The sequence below is a fragment of the Hemiscyllium ocellatum genome, chromosome 10 (assembly GCF_020745735.1).
Source record: "Hemiscyllium ocellatum isolate sHemOce1 chromosome 10, sHemOce1.pat.X.cur, whole genome shotgun sequence".
Classification (NCBI taxonomy): domain Eukaryota; kingdom Metazoa; phylum Chordata; class Chondrichthyes; order Orectolobiformes; family Hemiscylliidae; genus Hemiscyllium; species Hemiscyllium ocellatum.
In genome coordinates, this window is record NC_083410.1 from 22,778,545 (window position 1) to 22,797,637 (window position 19,093).

Sequence of the window (19,093 nt, forward strand, 5' to 3'; positions counted from 1 at the left end):
CTATGGCAAGTTTTTTCACTATTATCCCCACTTGCATTTCTGTTTGCAACCTCGACTGCAAGCCATTTGGATCAGCAATTTACCCACTGCAAGTACAGCCAACACTTCCTGTGCATCCTGTTTGTTAATTTACACCTCACTCACAGCTCTCCCATCTCCACTTCTGCTAATACTTCATCAGCACCTCTTCTTTAGTAAACAGTAATAGAAAGTGCACATTAAGCCATGCTCTACATCTCTAAACATATATCACTTTCTTGTCCCTGTCCATTTAATCCAGTGCTCCTGACACAAAAAAAAACAGAAGATTGACTTTGTGGCTTGGGCTCAGTACAAGTCAAATTGACGGATACCAAGGGATAGAAATAATGCAATGCATATGAGCAACAATGATAAGAATAACAGTGATGTATCAGTTTGCAGATTTTATCTCTACCTATTAGAGGAATGTGTTTGAGTCTCCCTCACGTTCTGATTCATCAATGAGTGACTTGCCCACAATGTAGCCAGCTACCATTTCTGAAAATATTATAAACTTTTTAGTAAGCATAGGAACACATTTCTAACAGAGTACTTTTTTGATTTAAAAAGTTCTATGTGCATTTTATCAGGTCACCTGGACAGCAGTGGATGATTTCTTCTGTTCATTATTATTAGTAAAATTTTAAACCATTCATATAAAATCAAGTATGAATTAATCACAAAAACCAAACAGAAGACTCTTCTTCCTCTTATATTAGTCAGGGTGGCAGCATAATGTACTGCTGCATCTATCAAAACTTTGCAACACAATGGTAAATTGATTTTACAATCTCAATTCTCCATATGAGAATTCCACCCAGTATCGATTCTCAATTACACTTTCAAAAGACATCCGTTAAGATTCTGCACAGTAGATTACCAAACATTAAAGTGCACTAAATTGGAGCTATCGAGTTGGTAAAAAATTGGAAGACAGGGAGGGAGGAAATCTTCCAATTGTTTAGAGGAAGTATTATTCCCCACAGATCTGCAATGGAACCTCAGCTTTTTACGACATATATTAAAGACATTAAGAAATTGTTACAAAATCAGAATTTGCGTGAAAAACTCAGCAGGTCTTGCAGCATCTGTGGAGCAAAAACAAAGTTAATGTTTCAAGTCCAGTGACCCTTCTTCAGTGACTCAAAACATTAACTCAGCAGATTTGGCACCATCTGTGGAGAGAAAATAAGTTTTTCAAAAAGTTTCTGATTTTCAGTTCTTTATCTTTTTTTGTTTAAAGGATTGTTATATATTTAAACTGTCAAATGATACAAAGTTAATGCAGTTAAGCTGCATACATGAGAACAGGAAAATTAAAAGGATCAAAGAACAAATTAATGAGCAAATGTGATAGATGCTCAAAAATGGGAAACAGCTTATCTGTTTTGGATCCTAAGTAAAAAAAGAATGCTTCTTCATGGGGAAAGACTGGGAGCCATTGAGGAGCAAAAGGATTTAGGTCCTCTTGTACACAATTAGTAAAACCTATTACAAAATGTAATCAAAAATGCTAATAGAATTTTGACCTTCGACTCAATGGTATTTTAATTCAACAGTAAGTACCAATGATTTAATTGTAGACATTTTTAAATCAATCTGCTCAGACATCTTATAGAAGAGATGGGTCCAGAGGTAGAGACACTACCATGGAACTACAAATTATTGTTTTGTTAGAATTAATGGGTTGAATTGAGGCCAGATGGCATACTCTTGGTTTCTATTTGCTTGAGTTTAAAAAAAATCTGGAGTGTTGCTGAACAAGAAGACCTTGGAGTGCAGGTTCATAGTTCTTTGAAAGGGAGCCGCAGGTAGACAGTCGCAGGTGAAGGCGGCTTGATATGCTTTCCTTTACTGGTCAGAGCATTGAATTATAGGAGTTGGGACATTATGTTGCAGCTGTACAGGATATTGGTTATGCCACTTTTAGAATACTGTGAGCAATTCTGGTCTGCCTCCACTGGAAGGATATTGTGAAATCTGAAAAAGGTTTAGAAGAGATTTACAAGGATGTTACCAGGGTTGGAAGGTTTGAGCTAAAGGGAGAAGCTAAATAGGCTGCGGCTGTTTTCCCTGAAGTGGAGTCTGAGAGGTGACCTTATAAAAGTTTATAAAATCATGAGGGGTATGGATAAGGTAAATAGACAAGGTCTTTTCCCTGGTGTGGTGAGTCCAGAACTTAAGGGCATAGGTTTAGGGTGAGAGGGGAAAGATTTAAGACAGACCTAAGGGGCAACGTTTTAATGTAAAGGGTCATGGCACAGACAACTTACTGTTCAGAATCATAAGGGAAGAAGGAGAGAGACAAGGCTTCCTGTTTTCCCTGTGACTCTAACTCAACTCACTCCTGAACTGAACTGAACAACTAAAGAGCAGGCCACACCGCCTTGACTATATCAGTTTTTCAGGCCAAAAGCCTGAAAGGTCTTTTGAAGTACTATCTGTTAGGGTAAACAACAAGGCCCCAATGAACCCAAACTTCTGACACAATGGAGCCAAGCCAAAATTACCCCCTCTCTGAAAAAAAAACTCAAGGGCAAAGTAACCTTGTACCAGACCAGCAATGTGACACCTTCTTCCTTAAAAAAAACTCATCAATATCTAAAGATAGCCTCTTTTTCAAAATCCTAAAAAAAAATCAGTTAGTATTTTAAACACACATATACATTCACTAACTATAAAAATGCAAACATGTTTAACTACATTCAGATTCAGTCTGTGGTTCTACCTCCCCGTGGGAGCACAACATAGTGCCAATACAGTCATCGATGTTGTGGAGGAAAAGGTGAGGGATGGCATAGCTGCATCCAACAAAGAGGCAGGCATAGCTGGCTACTCCTTTGCTCTGGAGGAAGTGAGAGGATTGGAAGGAGAAGTTCAGGGTGAGGACCAGTTCAGGAAGGCAGATGAGGGTGTCAGTGGAAGGGTACTGGTTGGGACGGTGCGAGAGGAAGAAATGGAGGGCTTCTATCTCTCATGGATTGAAATTGATTCAGGAAGCCAAATAATGGTTTATAGACCAACTCATAGTCATCAGCCACTTCAGCTGCTAACCTTGCCGTCTTAACTCTCTGCTCTTCCACAATAAACATACCTTTACTCTTTATCGCTTAAGCTGACTTCCCTTTTTAAGTGTCAGTTTCTGAAGTTCAACCTCTCTCTTTTTCTTTGTTTTCTCCTAAACCCTTTGTTCGTTTTCTTCAGATTTTAATTCTAACTCAAACTGTTTCATTTCTGCCACCCTTTCCTTCCCTCTCACCTCTAACTCAAGCTGCTTCATTTGCAATTGAATTCTTGCCATGTCTACAAATCCGGATGGTGTTCCAATCAAATTTAAATACTGAGCTATTGCTGAAATCATCTCATCTTTCCTCCCATTACGAGGTAGCTTCAACCCCACAGCTTGGCCTTATTTGCCTTTTGTAAAATCCCCAAGGTCACTTCCTCCACCTCAGCAAAATAATTGGTCACTGAAAGAGCCATTGCTATCCAAGTGCTGTTTAATCCAACCAAAACAACACCCAAAGTAAAAAGACACTAACACCTACCATTTGCTGTTTGAATCCCACAAACGTACTTTAATCTGTAATGGATGAGGCCAGACCCCTCAAAACGTTTTTTAAGCTGGTAGCTCAGACTGTAACTTTGCTATTTGTTTAGCTAGGTGTATAATGGATATTGCTGGAGTAAATTAGTTGGATCATCTGCCAAGTTTTAAACAAACAATTTATTTACAAAATTATGGTATGAAACATAAAGAACAGAAAACAGAATACCTGATAATTTATCCTACCCAAACCCAACTTAATGATGCTGTTCCAAAAATACTTGCAACAGTTCCAATACACACATCCCTTATCACAAACAGTAAACAATGGCACAGGCAACTTACACTTGGAAATCATCGAGAGAAGGCTTCCTGTTTCCCTTGTGACTCTTACTCAACTCACTCATGAATTGAATTGAAATGCACAACAATAGAGAAGGCCACACCACCTTGACTAGATCAGCTTTTCAAAAGACCGTTCAAGCTTTTGACCTGAAGCACTGTCTGTTAGAATAAACAATGAGGCCCCAATGAACCATTCAAACTTCAGATACAAATGGAGCCAAGCCAAATTAGCCCCTCTCTAAAATAAATTCAAGGGCAAATTAACCTTGTACCAGACCAACAATGTGACAATGGATACATGAATAGGAAAGGTTTAGAGGGATACAGACCAAGTGCTGGAAAATGGAACTAGATTAGTTTCAGCTATCTGGTCAGTTTGGACAAGTTGGACAGAAGGGTCTGTTTCCGTGTTGTACAACTCTATAACTGTATGACTATGTTATCAAGTATTCAAATATTAAAAGGGAGTCACTGGAGTTGAAAAAAAACTAAATAGTAAGAGAATCCAGAACAGGGGAGAATAATTGTGATATTATAAACTTCAGAACTTTAGTAACTGTTCATTGATTGAAAGAATCAAAAGATAACTGTTACACACAGACAGAAGAATAACAACTGTCTTGAATATACTTTTAAAGACAAGGGCAAACGTATACAGGAATTGAAAGCATTTAGCCATGTTTGGGAGGAGTTGAAGCTACATGAACAAAGCTGTTTGACATTTGCTTGATAACATCTTTTTATGCCAAAAGGATAACTGATTGCCCAGCAAAGTAACTTAAAGCGTTCAAACAGTTAGCTAAATTTACCAAGGAACAAAAGGGCTGGCATGATGGCTCAGTGGTTAGCACTGCTGCCTTACATCACCAGCAACCCAGGTTTGACTGCAGCCTTGGATGACTTGTCTGTGGGTTTCCTCCCACTGCAAGCTAGATGGATTAGTCATGATAAATGTGGGGTTACAGGGATAGGTTAAGGGGCTGGGTTTAAGTGGAATGCTGTTTGGAGGGTTGGTGTTGACTCGATGGGCCAAATGGCCTGCTTCCCCACTGTAAGGATTCTATATTTCTGATAAAATGGCAACTGCAGACTTAAAATATTGTGGATCAAAGAATCTAAAAAAAAGTCATCAATAATATCACATTACATACTTAAAAGGACAATAACTTGTACAAGAATTCAATGCCTGAATAATTCAGTCGCGGAACTTCAAAGAACAGCACTGCACAAGGATCGAAACCTGTACACTTCCAGAGACAGGCAGTTGGTGGAATTATTGCTAAATTCCACCACTAAATCAGACAAAGCCAAGTTCACTTGTGATGCTTCACTTGCTTACTCAAGGGGTCTTATTTTGGTTGCTACATGTTTAAATAAATTGGTTCAGTATTTGATTGTCTGAGAGACTTATTAAGAAGTCAAGCCAGCTAGAAGTAAAATCAGAAAATAATACAGATAATTAAAATCTGGAACTACTTCTTCCAAAAGGTGTGGAAGCAGAGTCAATTTAAAATTGAAGACTACACTCAATAGCTCTTTGATAAGGGAAAATATCAAGGTTTATGGCGTGTAAATGGATTTGAAGCCACCAAGAAAGACCAATCATGATTTCATGGATAATATAAAGCAAATAGCTGAATAGCCTTCTGACATGTCAACCTCTCGAAAAGCAAAATTATATTTTCCCACACCTGTTTCCTCCCTCTTGCAGACCCAGACTGCAACAGAAGAGCAGTGCCAAGGATCTACCAACAAGTTTACCTTCTTTCAATCATAGTTGGAAAACAGTGCTAGAGCACCCAAATGAATGGAAAAACAGAAAAAGGTAAACTAAATAGAGGCATGAGATTAAATTCTTATGAAAGAATATTCACAAACGTTACAGCAAATGCAAATTTTAAAGTGAAAATAACGATGAGTTTATATCATTCAGAAGTATGGAGCAGTTACAATGTCAATGTAGTGTTCTCTTTCACCTTTGGATCTCTTTAATGCTTTCTATTTTCAGACAATATAAGTTTCTAACCTGATCTGTTGCTGCTGAGCCACAGAACTTTTCATAGTCAATCAGATCTTTCACCGTTGGATTGTCACCACACACTGCACATGTTGGCTGCTTGGAGCGAAGCTTAATTGTGCGAAATCGAGCTTCCAGTGCATCAAATATTAACATCTGTTGGCTGTAAGATGCTGAACAGGTTATCGTTAAGGACCAAGCTAGGAAAGCATACTTGTCACAGGAAACAGGTTAATTTATTCCCAGTGTAAGATTCCAGCTTTGTATACAGCTGGGAGCTGATAAAATGCATCCCCACAGACAGTTAAAAAAAGAAAACTGCTCAATTCCATATAGATTAACCGATAGAAGATAACTTTTTACCTGTTAGGGAATCATTTGGCTTTGCCTTGATCAAGAAATAGCATGTGAGTAGGGATTATGTAAAGCATTGAATTAGCAGATTTTATTTTGCTGTAGAATAGACATTCAGCCCACAATTGCAGTACAACATTATGGTCAGGGAATGGTTCATGTCCACCAGAAAGTAGAGAAGAAAAATAAAATATAAACTATCTGAATTTAGCTGAAACAATAAAGTATAAAAAAAGGAATCGTCACTTGATATTACTATTATTACTGGTACATATTAAAGGAAAGGGTCAACCTGTTACTTCGACAAATATCTGCAATGATTTCATCAAACATCACAAGTACTAATAGTAACACTGAATAAATGTTAAAGCATACTTTGAATCATTTCATCTCATATAATCCAATCTTTTTATAATTTCAAATAATCTGTCAGTCCCAATTAAGTCTTCATACATGAACAGTATCCAACTGGGGGAGAGAGCAGAGGAACAGTATCTATGCCAATGATACTGTTGGCAGTAACATTGCCAATTTGATCAAATAACATCAGATTGAGGAAAGCTGGAGAAAAGTTGCTACTAGTCAAAGTATTTTATTTTCCTGTCATTTTAAGCATCCCACATTCAAGACGGAAACAACATACAATGAAATTGGGAACAAAATTGTACAAGTCCAACATGCAAGGTTGTTAATCTCAAACCCAATTTGTTTTACTGTTTGCAGATGCTGCCAACTGTTGAGTATTTTTAAGCATTTTCTGGTTTTTAAAAAAGATTTCTAGCATCTACAGCATATTGTTCTTGGCAAAAATATAACATGCTGTCCTGCAGCACCAGGGACCTGGGCTCGATTCCAGCCTCGGGTGACGATCTGTGTTGAGTTTGCACGTTCTTTTCGTGTCATGGGTTTCCTCCGGGTGCTCTGGTTTCCTCCCACTATCCAAAGATGTGCAGATTAGGTAAATTTGTCACATTAAATTGCCAATTGTGTTCAGGGATGTGGAGGTTAGAGATAAAACATAGAGTAGTAGGGTAGGGGAATGCGTCTGGGTGGGTTAATCTTCGGATGGTCGGTGTGGACCTTTTGAGGCGAAGGGTCTGTTTCCACACTGTAGGGCTTCTTTATAGATACAGTGTGACCATCATTAATTTTTGATTTTTTTTGTTTTACAAATCAAGCCAGCAATTTAGGAAAAAAAGATGGAGAAAATCAGGAAATTGGAAGTTGGGTGTGGAATGAAAAATGTTAATGCCTCACTTTGTTTTCAAATATTGTACAATGGTTTTATGGTGAGAAGTTTCTTGGGTGGTACAACCAATAGTTGCCTATTGCCACAAGGGGACAGTATCGGACTGCATCACCCTTTCGTTATTACTGGCCTTGGTTGTATAACTCAAATCGTTAGCTTTTCAGAATTTACTGCTACCGCTTGTAGCCTGTGAACATTATAAAAGTTTTCTTTCAGCAGCTGCATTTTTATCAATGGGTACCTCAATGCACTAGTACATTTCACAGGAACATTTTATTACCTTAAGGAATTAAAAAGATACATCCTATCCCTGACGCAATCTTCAGCACCTCCAGTGCCTGAATACATCCCAGAATCCCAGGCACTACAATATGAAAAAAAATTGTTAGGTTGACACTGTTAACAAAAAAAAATTCAGGTAAGTGAGCATTGTGTTTCAAACATAGCCAGCAAAATCCTGTAACTACCTTCCTAACATCACATCATTATCTAAATGCAATTACTACAGTCATTTATAAAGGCATTGCCACATTTTCAACAATAATTAGGGATGGACAATAAATTCTGGCCTGCCAGTGATACCCACATCCTATGAATGAATAATTTTAAAAATGGATTTGGCTTACTTGGTTTGAATGTAAATAAAAGCTTCAAAGTTAACTGTCGTATTTAGTGCAAAATGAAAAGCTTCAACAACACATCTCTTTTCTCAGAAATACACAAACAGTGTTAAGCATATTGCTTAATATGCCTAAGTTGCTTAATTCCAAAGCAATTCCTTGTTTAATTCATTCTAAAATATAATAAAGTTTGTGCTTTTGTTTGAAAACATGAAATCTTATGGAGTAATTCCACTGGTCCTTCAGGTTTCTCTTTGCTAATGGCCCTTAACAGGATCACAACAGTTCGGCTTCAGAGATAGAGGTGACAAGGGATAGAAATAATACTACCTTAAGTACAAGAAAAAAGTACTTTTTGGGCAATTCATGAAAAATCACAGAACTGTTCAATAAATTCATAATGGAAATCCGCTTAAAACATGTGAAGTATATCATGTGAGTGACAAGATCATATGGCTCTTCACAACACCACTGGCCCACTCCCCAGTCTGTCTGTCACTAAATAGTATGTCTATGCACTGTATCATGATCCTCCTGGCAATAACCAGATCTGGCAAGTATAAAAAAAGTGGTGCAATGGATGTGCCCCTTTCTCAGAATCAGGAGGAGATCTGGATTCAAGGGGTTTGTAATACCGCCTCTGAACAGGTTGATTAGAAAATATCTAAAATAGAATAAAGCATAAAGCAAGGTTGAGCAAATATAATAGCCTCAAGGCATGATGGTATAAAATCAGACACCAACTCAATAATTTGCCACCTCTCAAGTTAGGAAACAGCTCACAAAGCTATTAATGCTCCAACTGCAAACTGCCCTCTGAAATAACCAAGCAAACCATTCAGTTTTATCAATCACTACAAAGGCTCAAAGAAATGACACCAGATGGATCATCTAACATCAAACAAGGCAATGGAAAAGACAATGGTACAAACAGCCCTGCCTTCATGGCAAAATCCTCCGCACTAACAGCTAGGGACTAATGCCAAAACTGGGACAGCTGCCTCACTGGCAAGTTAAGCAACAGCCTGACATATCCATGAGATATGAATCTCTGAGTATGACTATGTCCCAGACACTACCATTACCCTCTCTAGATACATCCTGTCCCACCAGCAGGGCAGATCCAGCAGAGGTGGTGGCACAGTGGCATACAGTCAGGAGGCAGTTGCCCTGGGACTCCTCAACATTGATTCTGAACCCCATGAAGTCTCATGGCTTCAGGTTAAACATGGACAAGGAAGTGTTTTATTGGTTACCATGTACTGTTCTCCCTCAGCTGATAAATCAATATTCCATGTTGAACAACACGAAGTAAGCAGAGGATGACAAGGGCACAAAAATGTACTCTGGCTGGGGGATTTCAATGCCCACTATGAAAAGTGGCTCGGCAACAATGATCGAACTGGTTGGGTTCTAAAGGACATGGCTGCTGGACTGGCTCTACAGTAGGTGGTGAAAGTATCAACAAGAGGGAAAATCATATTTGACTGCATCCTTACAAATGTGCTGGCTTCATGATAGGATCGGCAAGAGTGACCACTGCACACCTACGAAGTCCCACCTTCACACTGAGAATAACCTCCATCGTATTGTGTGGCATTATCATCGTGTAAAATGAGACAGGCCTCGAGTAGATCTAGCAATTCAAGACTGGGCCATGAGGTGATGTGGGCCATCAACAGCAGCAGACTTGTACTCCAGCACAATCTGCCACTTCATTGTCTGGCATATCCCCCACTCAACAGCCCGAGGATCAAACTTACTTCAATGGAGAGTACATGAGGGCATGGCAGGAGGAGCACCAGGCATACCCGAAAATGAGATGTCAACTTAGTGAATCTATCAAACAGGACCATTGCATGCCAAGCAACATCAGCAGCAAGTGATAGACAGACCTAAGTGATGCCACAACCAATGGATCAGATCTAAGCTCTGCAGTCCTATCACATCCAGTCAAGAATGACGGTAGACAATTAAACAACTCACTGGAGAAGACGGCTCCACAAATATCCCCATCCTCAATCAATCAGTGCAAAAGATCACAGCAATCTTCAGCCGATGTACTGAATGGATGATCCATCTCTATCTTCTTCATTGGTCTCTAGCATTACAGATACCAGTCTGTAGTGAATATGATCCACTCCATTTGATATCAAGAAACAGTTGGATACTGCAAAGACTATGGGCCCTGACAACATCCTGGCAATAATTCTGAAGACTTACGCTCCAGAACTTGCCACACCCCTAGCCAGACTGTTCCAATACAGTTATGGCATCTATGCAACATTGTGGAAAGTTGCCCAGGTATGTCCTGTACATTAAAAGCAGGACAATTTTAACCCCGTCTATAACCGACCCACCACTCTACTCTTGATCATTGGCAAAGTGTTATCAACAATGCTATCAAGCAGCAATTGTTGAACAATAACCTGCTCAGTGACACCCAGTTTGAGTTCCACCAGGGCCACTCAGTTCTTGATCTCATTACAGCCTTGGTTCAAACATGGACAAAAGAACTGCACTCATCTTCAGCTGATTCAATGACTTTCCCTCCATCATAAGGGGATGTTTGCTGATGATTGCACAATGGTCAGCACCATTTTCAACTCCTCCTTCATGATATTGAAGCAGTCATGTTCAAAATGCAACAAGACCTAGTCAATATCCTTGCTTGGATTGACAAAGGCAACAACCATCACCAATAAGAGACAATCCAAATACTGCAACTTGACATTCAATAATGTTATCATCATTGAATCCCTCACAATCAACATTCTAGGGGTTACCATTGACCAGAAACCCATTTGGACTTGCCGCATTGTCACAGTGGCTCAATAAACTGGTCAGCAATGAGGAATACTGCTGTAAGTAATTCACTTCCTACCTCCCCAAAGCCTCTCCACCATCTGTTCAGGCATAAGTCAGGATTGAGATGGAATACTCCCCACTTGCCTGGATGGGTGCAGTTCCATTAACATTCATGAAGCTTGATACCATCCAGACCAAAGCAGCACGCTTGATTAGCATCCACAAACATCCACTCTCTCCATCACTGACCCTCAGTAGCAGCAGTATGTACTAATACAAGATGCACTGCAGAAAGTTAATGAAGATCCTCACATGGCACTTTCCAAACTCACAACCACTTCCATCTAGAAAGACCAGGGCAGGAAGTACATTGGCACCCCTGCAAGTTCCCCTCCAAGCCATTCACCACCCTGACTTGAAAATATATTGCCATTCCTTGACTGTCACTGGGTTAAAATCCTGGAATTCCCTCCCTTATAGCATTGTGGGTCAACTCATAGCAGGTGGACTGCAGCATTTCAAGAAGGCAGCTCACCCCCACCTTCTCAAGGGCAATGAGGGACAGGCGATAAATGCTGGCCAGCTAGTATCAGCCACACCCCACAAAAATGAATAGAAATATAATAGCCTCAAGGCATGATAGGTACAAAATCAGACACTGTTACCACCTCTCAAGTTAGGGAACAGCTCACAACGTACAAGTTGTTCTGTTAATGTTCCAACTGGAAAACATGCTTTGTAACAATGCCAACAAAGCATTCTTCAAATAATTTTCAAGATAAATATTTCTTTTGACTCAATGGCGATGCAGAACACTTGAGAATACAACCACGCTTTTTAAAAAAAAACATCATAAGTCAAAGGAAACACGTGATTTTATCACGTAAATACCAAATCAAAAATGTTTTTTCTCCATTTACAGGTAGTTCTTCTACAACACAATGGTTGTGTTCTTGTGCAACTCCATGTTATAGAAAAATCACACTTTGGAAACTGCACTTAAACTGTTGGCACTGTAATCACCAACACACATTTTAAAAGTTCAAGCTGTAGAAATAGTGCCCGCAATTTGTCAATTGTATTATAGCGAACTTGTGTTAACAAAACGTGCATTATAGCAGAGTGATCTGTATACAGTTTTGGCATCTTGAACACAACTGATTTGAGTGATAACTAATTTAAAAAGCCACATAATAGTGCAGTTCATAAGATCAAAGATTTATTTCTGAACTCAAGACCAATACTGTTTCTACAATAAATTTCATGTATGCTTAGATCTTAGAATAATTATACTTGCATTTCTCTAATCCAAGAACAGCATTTTAAGAGTTTCAATGAAAGTTTTTCAATCACCCCATTCAAAGCCAATTTAAAAATTCCCACCATAATGGAAGTCCTAATTGATCAGCAGCAAAGAAATGGCAGATCTCAGGAAAAGTTAACCAGAAAGTTTTAGTGGGCAAAAAACAAAATCAAAAATTGACTTTACCACCATAAGTTGCAATTTGACATCTTCCACAAAATATTTATGGAATACCACAGACAAAGTGATCAGCCAAACTGATACAAGAATTATAATTTTAAGTTAGGAGGAAAAATGCAGGGAATATAAACCATATTAAAATTATTGTGCAAAAGTAAAATAAACTGCAACATATAAGTTTAAGGGGGAAATATTTGTGACCAGATCAATCTTTGACACATTTTTACAAATCAAGCTGAAGTTTGAGATTTTATTGAAATCTGCTGCTTTAAAATGGTTTTCTGACAACAAAGGACTTCCCATTCCACCATTAACTGACCCTTTACGTGGGCAATTACCTTTCACTTAAGAGTGTCATCCTGTCACTGCTAGCAATCAAGTGGTGAATGGGCCTGTCACCACACATGGAGCATGGCAAACAATCATAAGCAGATTCATTCAAAAAGACATACTTGCTTTATAAATGTTAATTCTCCCATTTTAAGATGAGAAGTGGTAAGCAGCACTGATAATTTCATATTTGGTACCATTCAAGACTTACAATTCTAAAGCCATTTTTGTCCTTATTTACCAAGACCTGGACAACATGCAGGTTCAGGCTGACCAGTGGAAAATAACATCCTACAAAATGTCAGGCAATGACTGACTTCAACAGAGAGAAAGTGAGGACTGCAGATGGTGGAGATCAGAGCTGAAAATGTGTTGCTGGAAAAGCTCAGCAGGTCAGGCAGCATCCAAAGAGCAGGAGAATCGACGTTTCCTGAAGAACGGCTCATGCCCAAAACGTCAATTCTCCTGCTCCTTGGATGCTGCCTGACCTGCTACACTTTTCCAGCAACACATTTTCAGCTTCAACAGATAGAATCTAACCATTATCCTTTTACATTCAATGGCCTTACCATTGCTCAATTATCCACTCCCCAAATCCTGTGGGTTACCATTGACCATAATTTGAATTGGACTAGCCATAGAATTACTGTGACTACAAGGGCAGATCAGAGACTAGGAATTCTGTAGCAAATAATTCACCTCCTGTATCCCAAATGCTGGTCTCTCTGTAAGGCACAAGTCGGAAATGGGATGGAAGCTTTCCATTTACCTAGATAAATGCAACTCCAACAACATTCAAAAAACTAATAACATCCAGAATAAAGGAGCCCACTTGATTTGCACCCCATTCCAACCTTCAATATTCATTCCCTTCACTACTGATGCGGAATGGCAGAAGTCTTGTTACATAGAAACTATGCACTGCAGTAACACACCTCGGCTCCTCCACAGTACCTTCCAAACCCAAAGCTCTACAACCTAGAAGGACATGCCAGCAGACATGGAAACACTACCACCTGCAAGTTCTCATACCATATTAACCATCTTGTAATTCCTAGACTGTCACTAGAAATCTCCCTTCCCATCAATCCAAAAACCACAGCAATTCAAGAGGCAGCTTACTATCAACTTCTCTCGACCAACTAGAAATGGGCAGTAAATGCTGAGTTAGTAATGCCCACATTCTATGAACAAATAATTTAAAAATACAATGCCTTATTGAGGGACCATACATCAATGTTGATGCCATGGAAAGCCATCCTCTGTCCTTGCTGCAAAGATCCACTCCTCTGCAACCTCTACCAACACCACCTACTTCTGCCCTGGGCCACTCCGCGATTCTTGTCCTATCGGGGGCATATTTCTCTCAGCAGTTGCTGCCTCCCTGCTCTTTGGATCATATTCCCACGAAAGGTCTGGCAATTGTGTGCCAGTTGTCTGATTGGCAAATAATTGGAGCTTTCCCCAAAAGAAGAAACATAAATCTCTTGCCAACTCTACAGTAAGCACAAAAGACTGTCACTACGAAATTTCTCACATGGTTTACGAAGGAAGCAGATGATGATAAAGCATTGGATGCTGACAAAATAGAAGGCCCAGGTGATGAATGAGATTAAATTGACATACAAGATATAGTAGGAAGGCTGGTAATGCTTCAGGTGGATAAGTTATCCATTTCAGATGGATTGTAGTGCAGGGTGCTTGAATAAACAGGGATGAAAAGTTTTGCATATTCTTCCAACAGTCATAAGATCAAGGCTGATTTGATATTCCTCAACTCCAGTTTGCTACCCTACCCCCATAACCTTCAATTCCCCTGATTAAAAGCCTGTGGTACTCCTTGAGTTACAGGTTCCAATTCTTAAATTCTTTTATCCACAATTCTCTGGACTGAATGTTGTAAAATGTTTTGGTGACATCTGAGCTGCATCATATTTCTGGAGGGTTTGTTGCCAGGAGGCCTAGCGAGTTCTCTCCCCTTATTTTATCAAGCTCACCTCATTAATTATCTGCCACACTGCTGTAGCATCCCATGTCCAATTTCCACCCCATCTTATCACTTGGCGAATGTCCATGACCTCACCAACATCCCTTGCTTTCACACTATTGCTAAAAACCTGTTGTGTATTCTGAAAAAGCACTAACAGATTGGAACTGTGTACATGGTTGCTGACATTGCCTTAGACATTGGAAATGGGGGACCCACTTCATATACAGTGTCCTGGAGGTCCGGCTGGATGATGTGGTGCTGAATGGAATGTAGTCTTCCCCAGAATAGCAGTGGAAGCCACAATGACAGACCATGCCATGCTGGTCCAAGATTGCAAGCAGGGTTAAAGCAATCTCAGCCATCTGGAAGAAGGCAGTATAAGTGCCACCTTCATCTCCTAGATACCTTAAACTCACTACCTCTAATACTGTATGCACCTCGCAAGGTTCAAGCTCTACTACTTTGTCTTTTGCATGCAACATCTTCTATCATGCACTATCAAAATTAACTAATAACCCTATTCATATGGGGCAGCACAATGGCTCAGTGGTTAGCACTACTGCCTCACAGTGCCAGGGACCCAGGTTTGATTCCAGCCTCAGGTGACAATCTGTGTGGAGTTTGCACATTTTCCCTGTGCTTGCGTGGGTTTATTCTGGGTGCTCTGGTTTTCTCCCACAGTCCAAAGATGTGCAGGTCAGTTGAACTGGCCATGCTAAATTGCCCATTGTGTTATCTGCACTAGTCAGAGGGAAATGAGTCTGGGTGGGTTACTCTTCGGATGGTCGGTGTGGATTTGTTGGGCCAAAGGGCCTGTTTCCACACTATAGGGGAATCTAATCTAATTCTGCACGCTCTCTGCACTGCTTCTTCACCTGTTCCAATACTTCCATCTCCTTTAACACCTACTTCTCTCTTAATCTGTGAAGAAAACTAGCCAAAAATAGAAAAAAGTAGTCATAGAAATGTATAGCACAGAAACAGACCCTTCAGTTCAAATCATCCATGCTGACGAGATATCCCAAACTAATCTAGTCTCATTTGCCAGCATTTGGCCCATATCCTTCTAAACCCTTCCTCTTCATATACCCATCCAGATGCCTTTTGAATGTTGCAATTCTACTAGCATCCACCACTTCCTCTGGCAGCTCATTCTATTCACGCACCACCCTCTGCGTGAAAAAATTGCCCCTTAGGTCTCTTTTACATCTTTCTCCTCTCACCCTAAACCTATGCCCTCTAGCCCTGGACTCTTCCACCCCAAGGAAATGACTTTGTCTATTTATCCTATCCATGCCCCTCATCATTTTATAAACCTCTATGAAGTCACTCCTCAACCTTTGACACTCCAGGGAAAACAGGCTCAGCCTATTCAGCCTCTCCCTATAGTCAAATCCTCCAAATCTGGCAACATCCTTGAAAATCTTTTCTGAACCCTTTCAGGTTTCACAACATCCTTCCAAAAGGAAGAAGACCAGCACTGCATGCAATATTCCAAAAGTGGCTGAACCAATGTCCTGTACAATTGCTACATGATCTCCCAACATCTGTACTCAATACTCTGACCAATAAAGGAAAGCATACCAAAAGCCTTCTTCACTATCCTATCTACCTGTGACTCCACTTTCAAGGAGATATGAACCTGCACTCCAAGGTCTCTTTGTTCAGCAACACTATCTAGGACCGTACCATTAAGTGTGTAAATCCTTTCCCAAAATGCAGCATCTCACATTTATCTGAATTAAACTCCGTCTGCCACTCCTCAGCCCACTGTCCCATTGATCAAGATCCCATTGTAATCTGAGGTAATCTTCTTCCGTTGTCCACAACACCTCCAATTTTGGTGTCATCTGCAAATTTACTAACTATACCTCCATTGTTCACATCCAAATCATTTATATAAACTACAAAAAATAGTGGACCCAGTACCGATCCTTGTCAAGAAGGATGGTGTGCTGCCTTTTGTGCAGCTATTCACCTGTCAGAAGATCCTAATTCCTCATGCTCCAAGTGGCCAAATGACCATGTCCAAACCACTGGAATGCCATTGGAGGATGCTCTGGATTTGCTATGCTGAAACCCTGATCAAAGGGTCTTCCCCTTGTCTTGACTAACTGCTGAAAATTATATTAGCGTAATTGCTGATATAAGAATTACAGAGGGTTTGTCACTGGGAGATTTAGCAAGTTCACTTGTGTATCTTCCCAAACTTGCCTTATTACCTACCACCCCCTCCTAAACATTCACCACTGTTCACATATCACCTTTTCTGATAAACTCCTGTATCTGTCCACTCCAGCAAATTCTTACAGTCAGAATGAGTCAGGGCCAGAGGGTTCTTGTGGGATGCAAGAGCCCTTGACCACAGACAGAACAAACAGACAGTGTGCTTGAGATGAAGGCAGTATGGGGATGCTGATTTGCAATGAAAACAGATATCACAATGTGTATAACCAATACTAATTCATAAATTGTGATGCAAAATGAAAGATAGGCAAAAAGAACACAACATTAAAACAAAATGACAGGAAGCCATGCAACATGAGAAAAGGACTATCCAGATTATAACTGTCAGTTATAACTTATAAACTCAAATCCTGTAATTTAGCAAAACTTGATTTCAATGATTGCCAGCAATTTGAGTCAATATTGAATCTCAAGCATTAAGGTTTACTAAACAAAAAAGGAACCCCAACACACTGTTACACACATCTTTCGACAGAGTTCCAGTGCAGTATGTTGCATATTTGGGTGTGATTGAAAGGTGGCAGAAAAGAAACTTGACCATAGCCTTTAAGCAGTCCATAAAGGTTCAATCTCCATCGAGTGCCAGAGAACAAGATTCTGTATTTTAGTGTCCTGCTAAACAAAACTATGATTTTTATAATGTTATTCATACAAAAAATAGGTCAGATATTATCTGAATACAGTATAACTTTGGTCTCCCTTTTACTTAAAGAGTGTTTGATCTGGAGATAGACAAGAAAGGTCTCAACTAAGCTACAGAGATAGTTTTGGCAGTGCTGAAGATGCAAAAATGTAGCAAGGATGTGATTCAGTTTTGTAAATTATGGGCATCAATTATAAAGAAGTGGATAAATTGCATTGTTTTTAATAAACTTGACTAGGGGATGCGGACCTCCCTGCTGAACCAGCATTTATTGCCCATCCCCAAAATATTGTTGAAGTGGTGAGGTGAGCTGCAATCTTTAATTGCTACAGTCATTTGGTATAGGTACACTCACAATGTTGTTAGGGAGTTCTCGGGTTATGACCCAAAAAAAACCAAAAGGAATGACATTATACTTCCAAGTCACGATGGCGAATGGCTTAGAAAGAACTTGCAAGCAGTGTCATTCACTTGTATCAGCTGCCTTTGTCCTGCTAGACAGTAGTGGTTGTAGGTTTGGAATGTGCTGTTTAAGTAGGCTTGGTGAATAGCAGTAGTGCATCTTGTAAATAGCACATACTACTGTGTTGATCGTGAAAAGGTGTGGTTGCCGTGCCAATCATCTAGTCTGTCAAGGTTGCTTGTCTTGGGTGATGTCAAGCTTCTAGAGTGCTGTTGGAGTTGTGCTCATCCAGGCAAATGGGGAGTATTCCGACAAACTCCTTACTTGTGCCTTGTAGATGGTGGACAGGCTTTCGAGAGTCAGGAGACAAGTAACATGCTGTAGGATTCTTAGCACTGACCTGCTCCTGTAGCCACAGTATTGGTTATTGCTTAGTAACAGGTATCAGCCATTTAAAATTAAGCGTAGTTAGATGAGTGATTTTTATTTCATAGTGACCAATCATTGAAGACTGGTTCCTTGAAAGCATTCATGAAGGTTGGATAATGTAAAACCACATTTTTGGAAAACCACAAGATCACAACAAAATACAGCCAAGATTGTGGGTAACAAGCAAGATTGTTTCCTGACACTTGCTTGTTGCTTTTGAAGGCACTATCCTCGAGAGAACAGTTATACAAAGATTTCATTAACTATCTACAGATAGTGTTTTATTTCCCTCCCAAATGGATATAACACAAAGTGTTCAGCTTACAAGGATAATCAAGTATGAAGTTGGATGAGAAAAAGTGCTCATTCTAAGTACAGAACAATTAACTTACACTGTTAAAGTCACTAGCTATCAGTACAATAGAGAACTGGCTCATGGACAGGCAACAGTGAGTGGGGATAAGAGGTTCTTTTTCAGATTGGTGACCCTTGACTAGTGGGGTCCTGCACAGATCAGTGCTAGAACGTCAACTGCTTACAATATGCATTAATAATTTGGAGAAAGGAAGTGAATATACAGTCATCAAATCTGCAAATGACAAAAAAA

The 19,093-nt window shown here is 39.7% G+C and overlaps 1 protein-coding gene across 1 annotated transcript in view; it reads right to left on the reverse strand.

The window, feature by feature from the left end:
* Positions 1-19,093, reverse strand: part of mocs3 (molybdenum cofactor synthesis 3) — a 67,998-nt gene that overhangs the window by 24,487 nt on the left and 24,418 nt on the right. Inside the window, exons 8-9 of the mRNA XM_060830843.1 lie at positions 7,835-7,897; positions 5,940-6,103 (exon numbers count right to left, since the gene is read on the reverse strand). Of these exons, the coding sequence (XP_060686826.1) occupies positions 5,940-6,103; positions 7,835-7,897 (227 nt within the window). The remainder of the gene's footprint in view (positions 1-5,939; positions 6,104-7,834; positions 7,898-19,093) is intronic.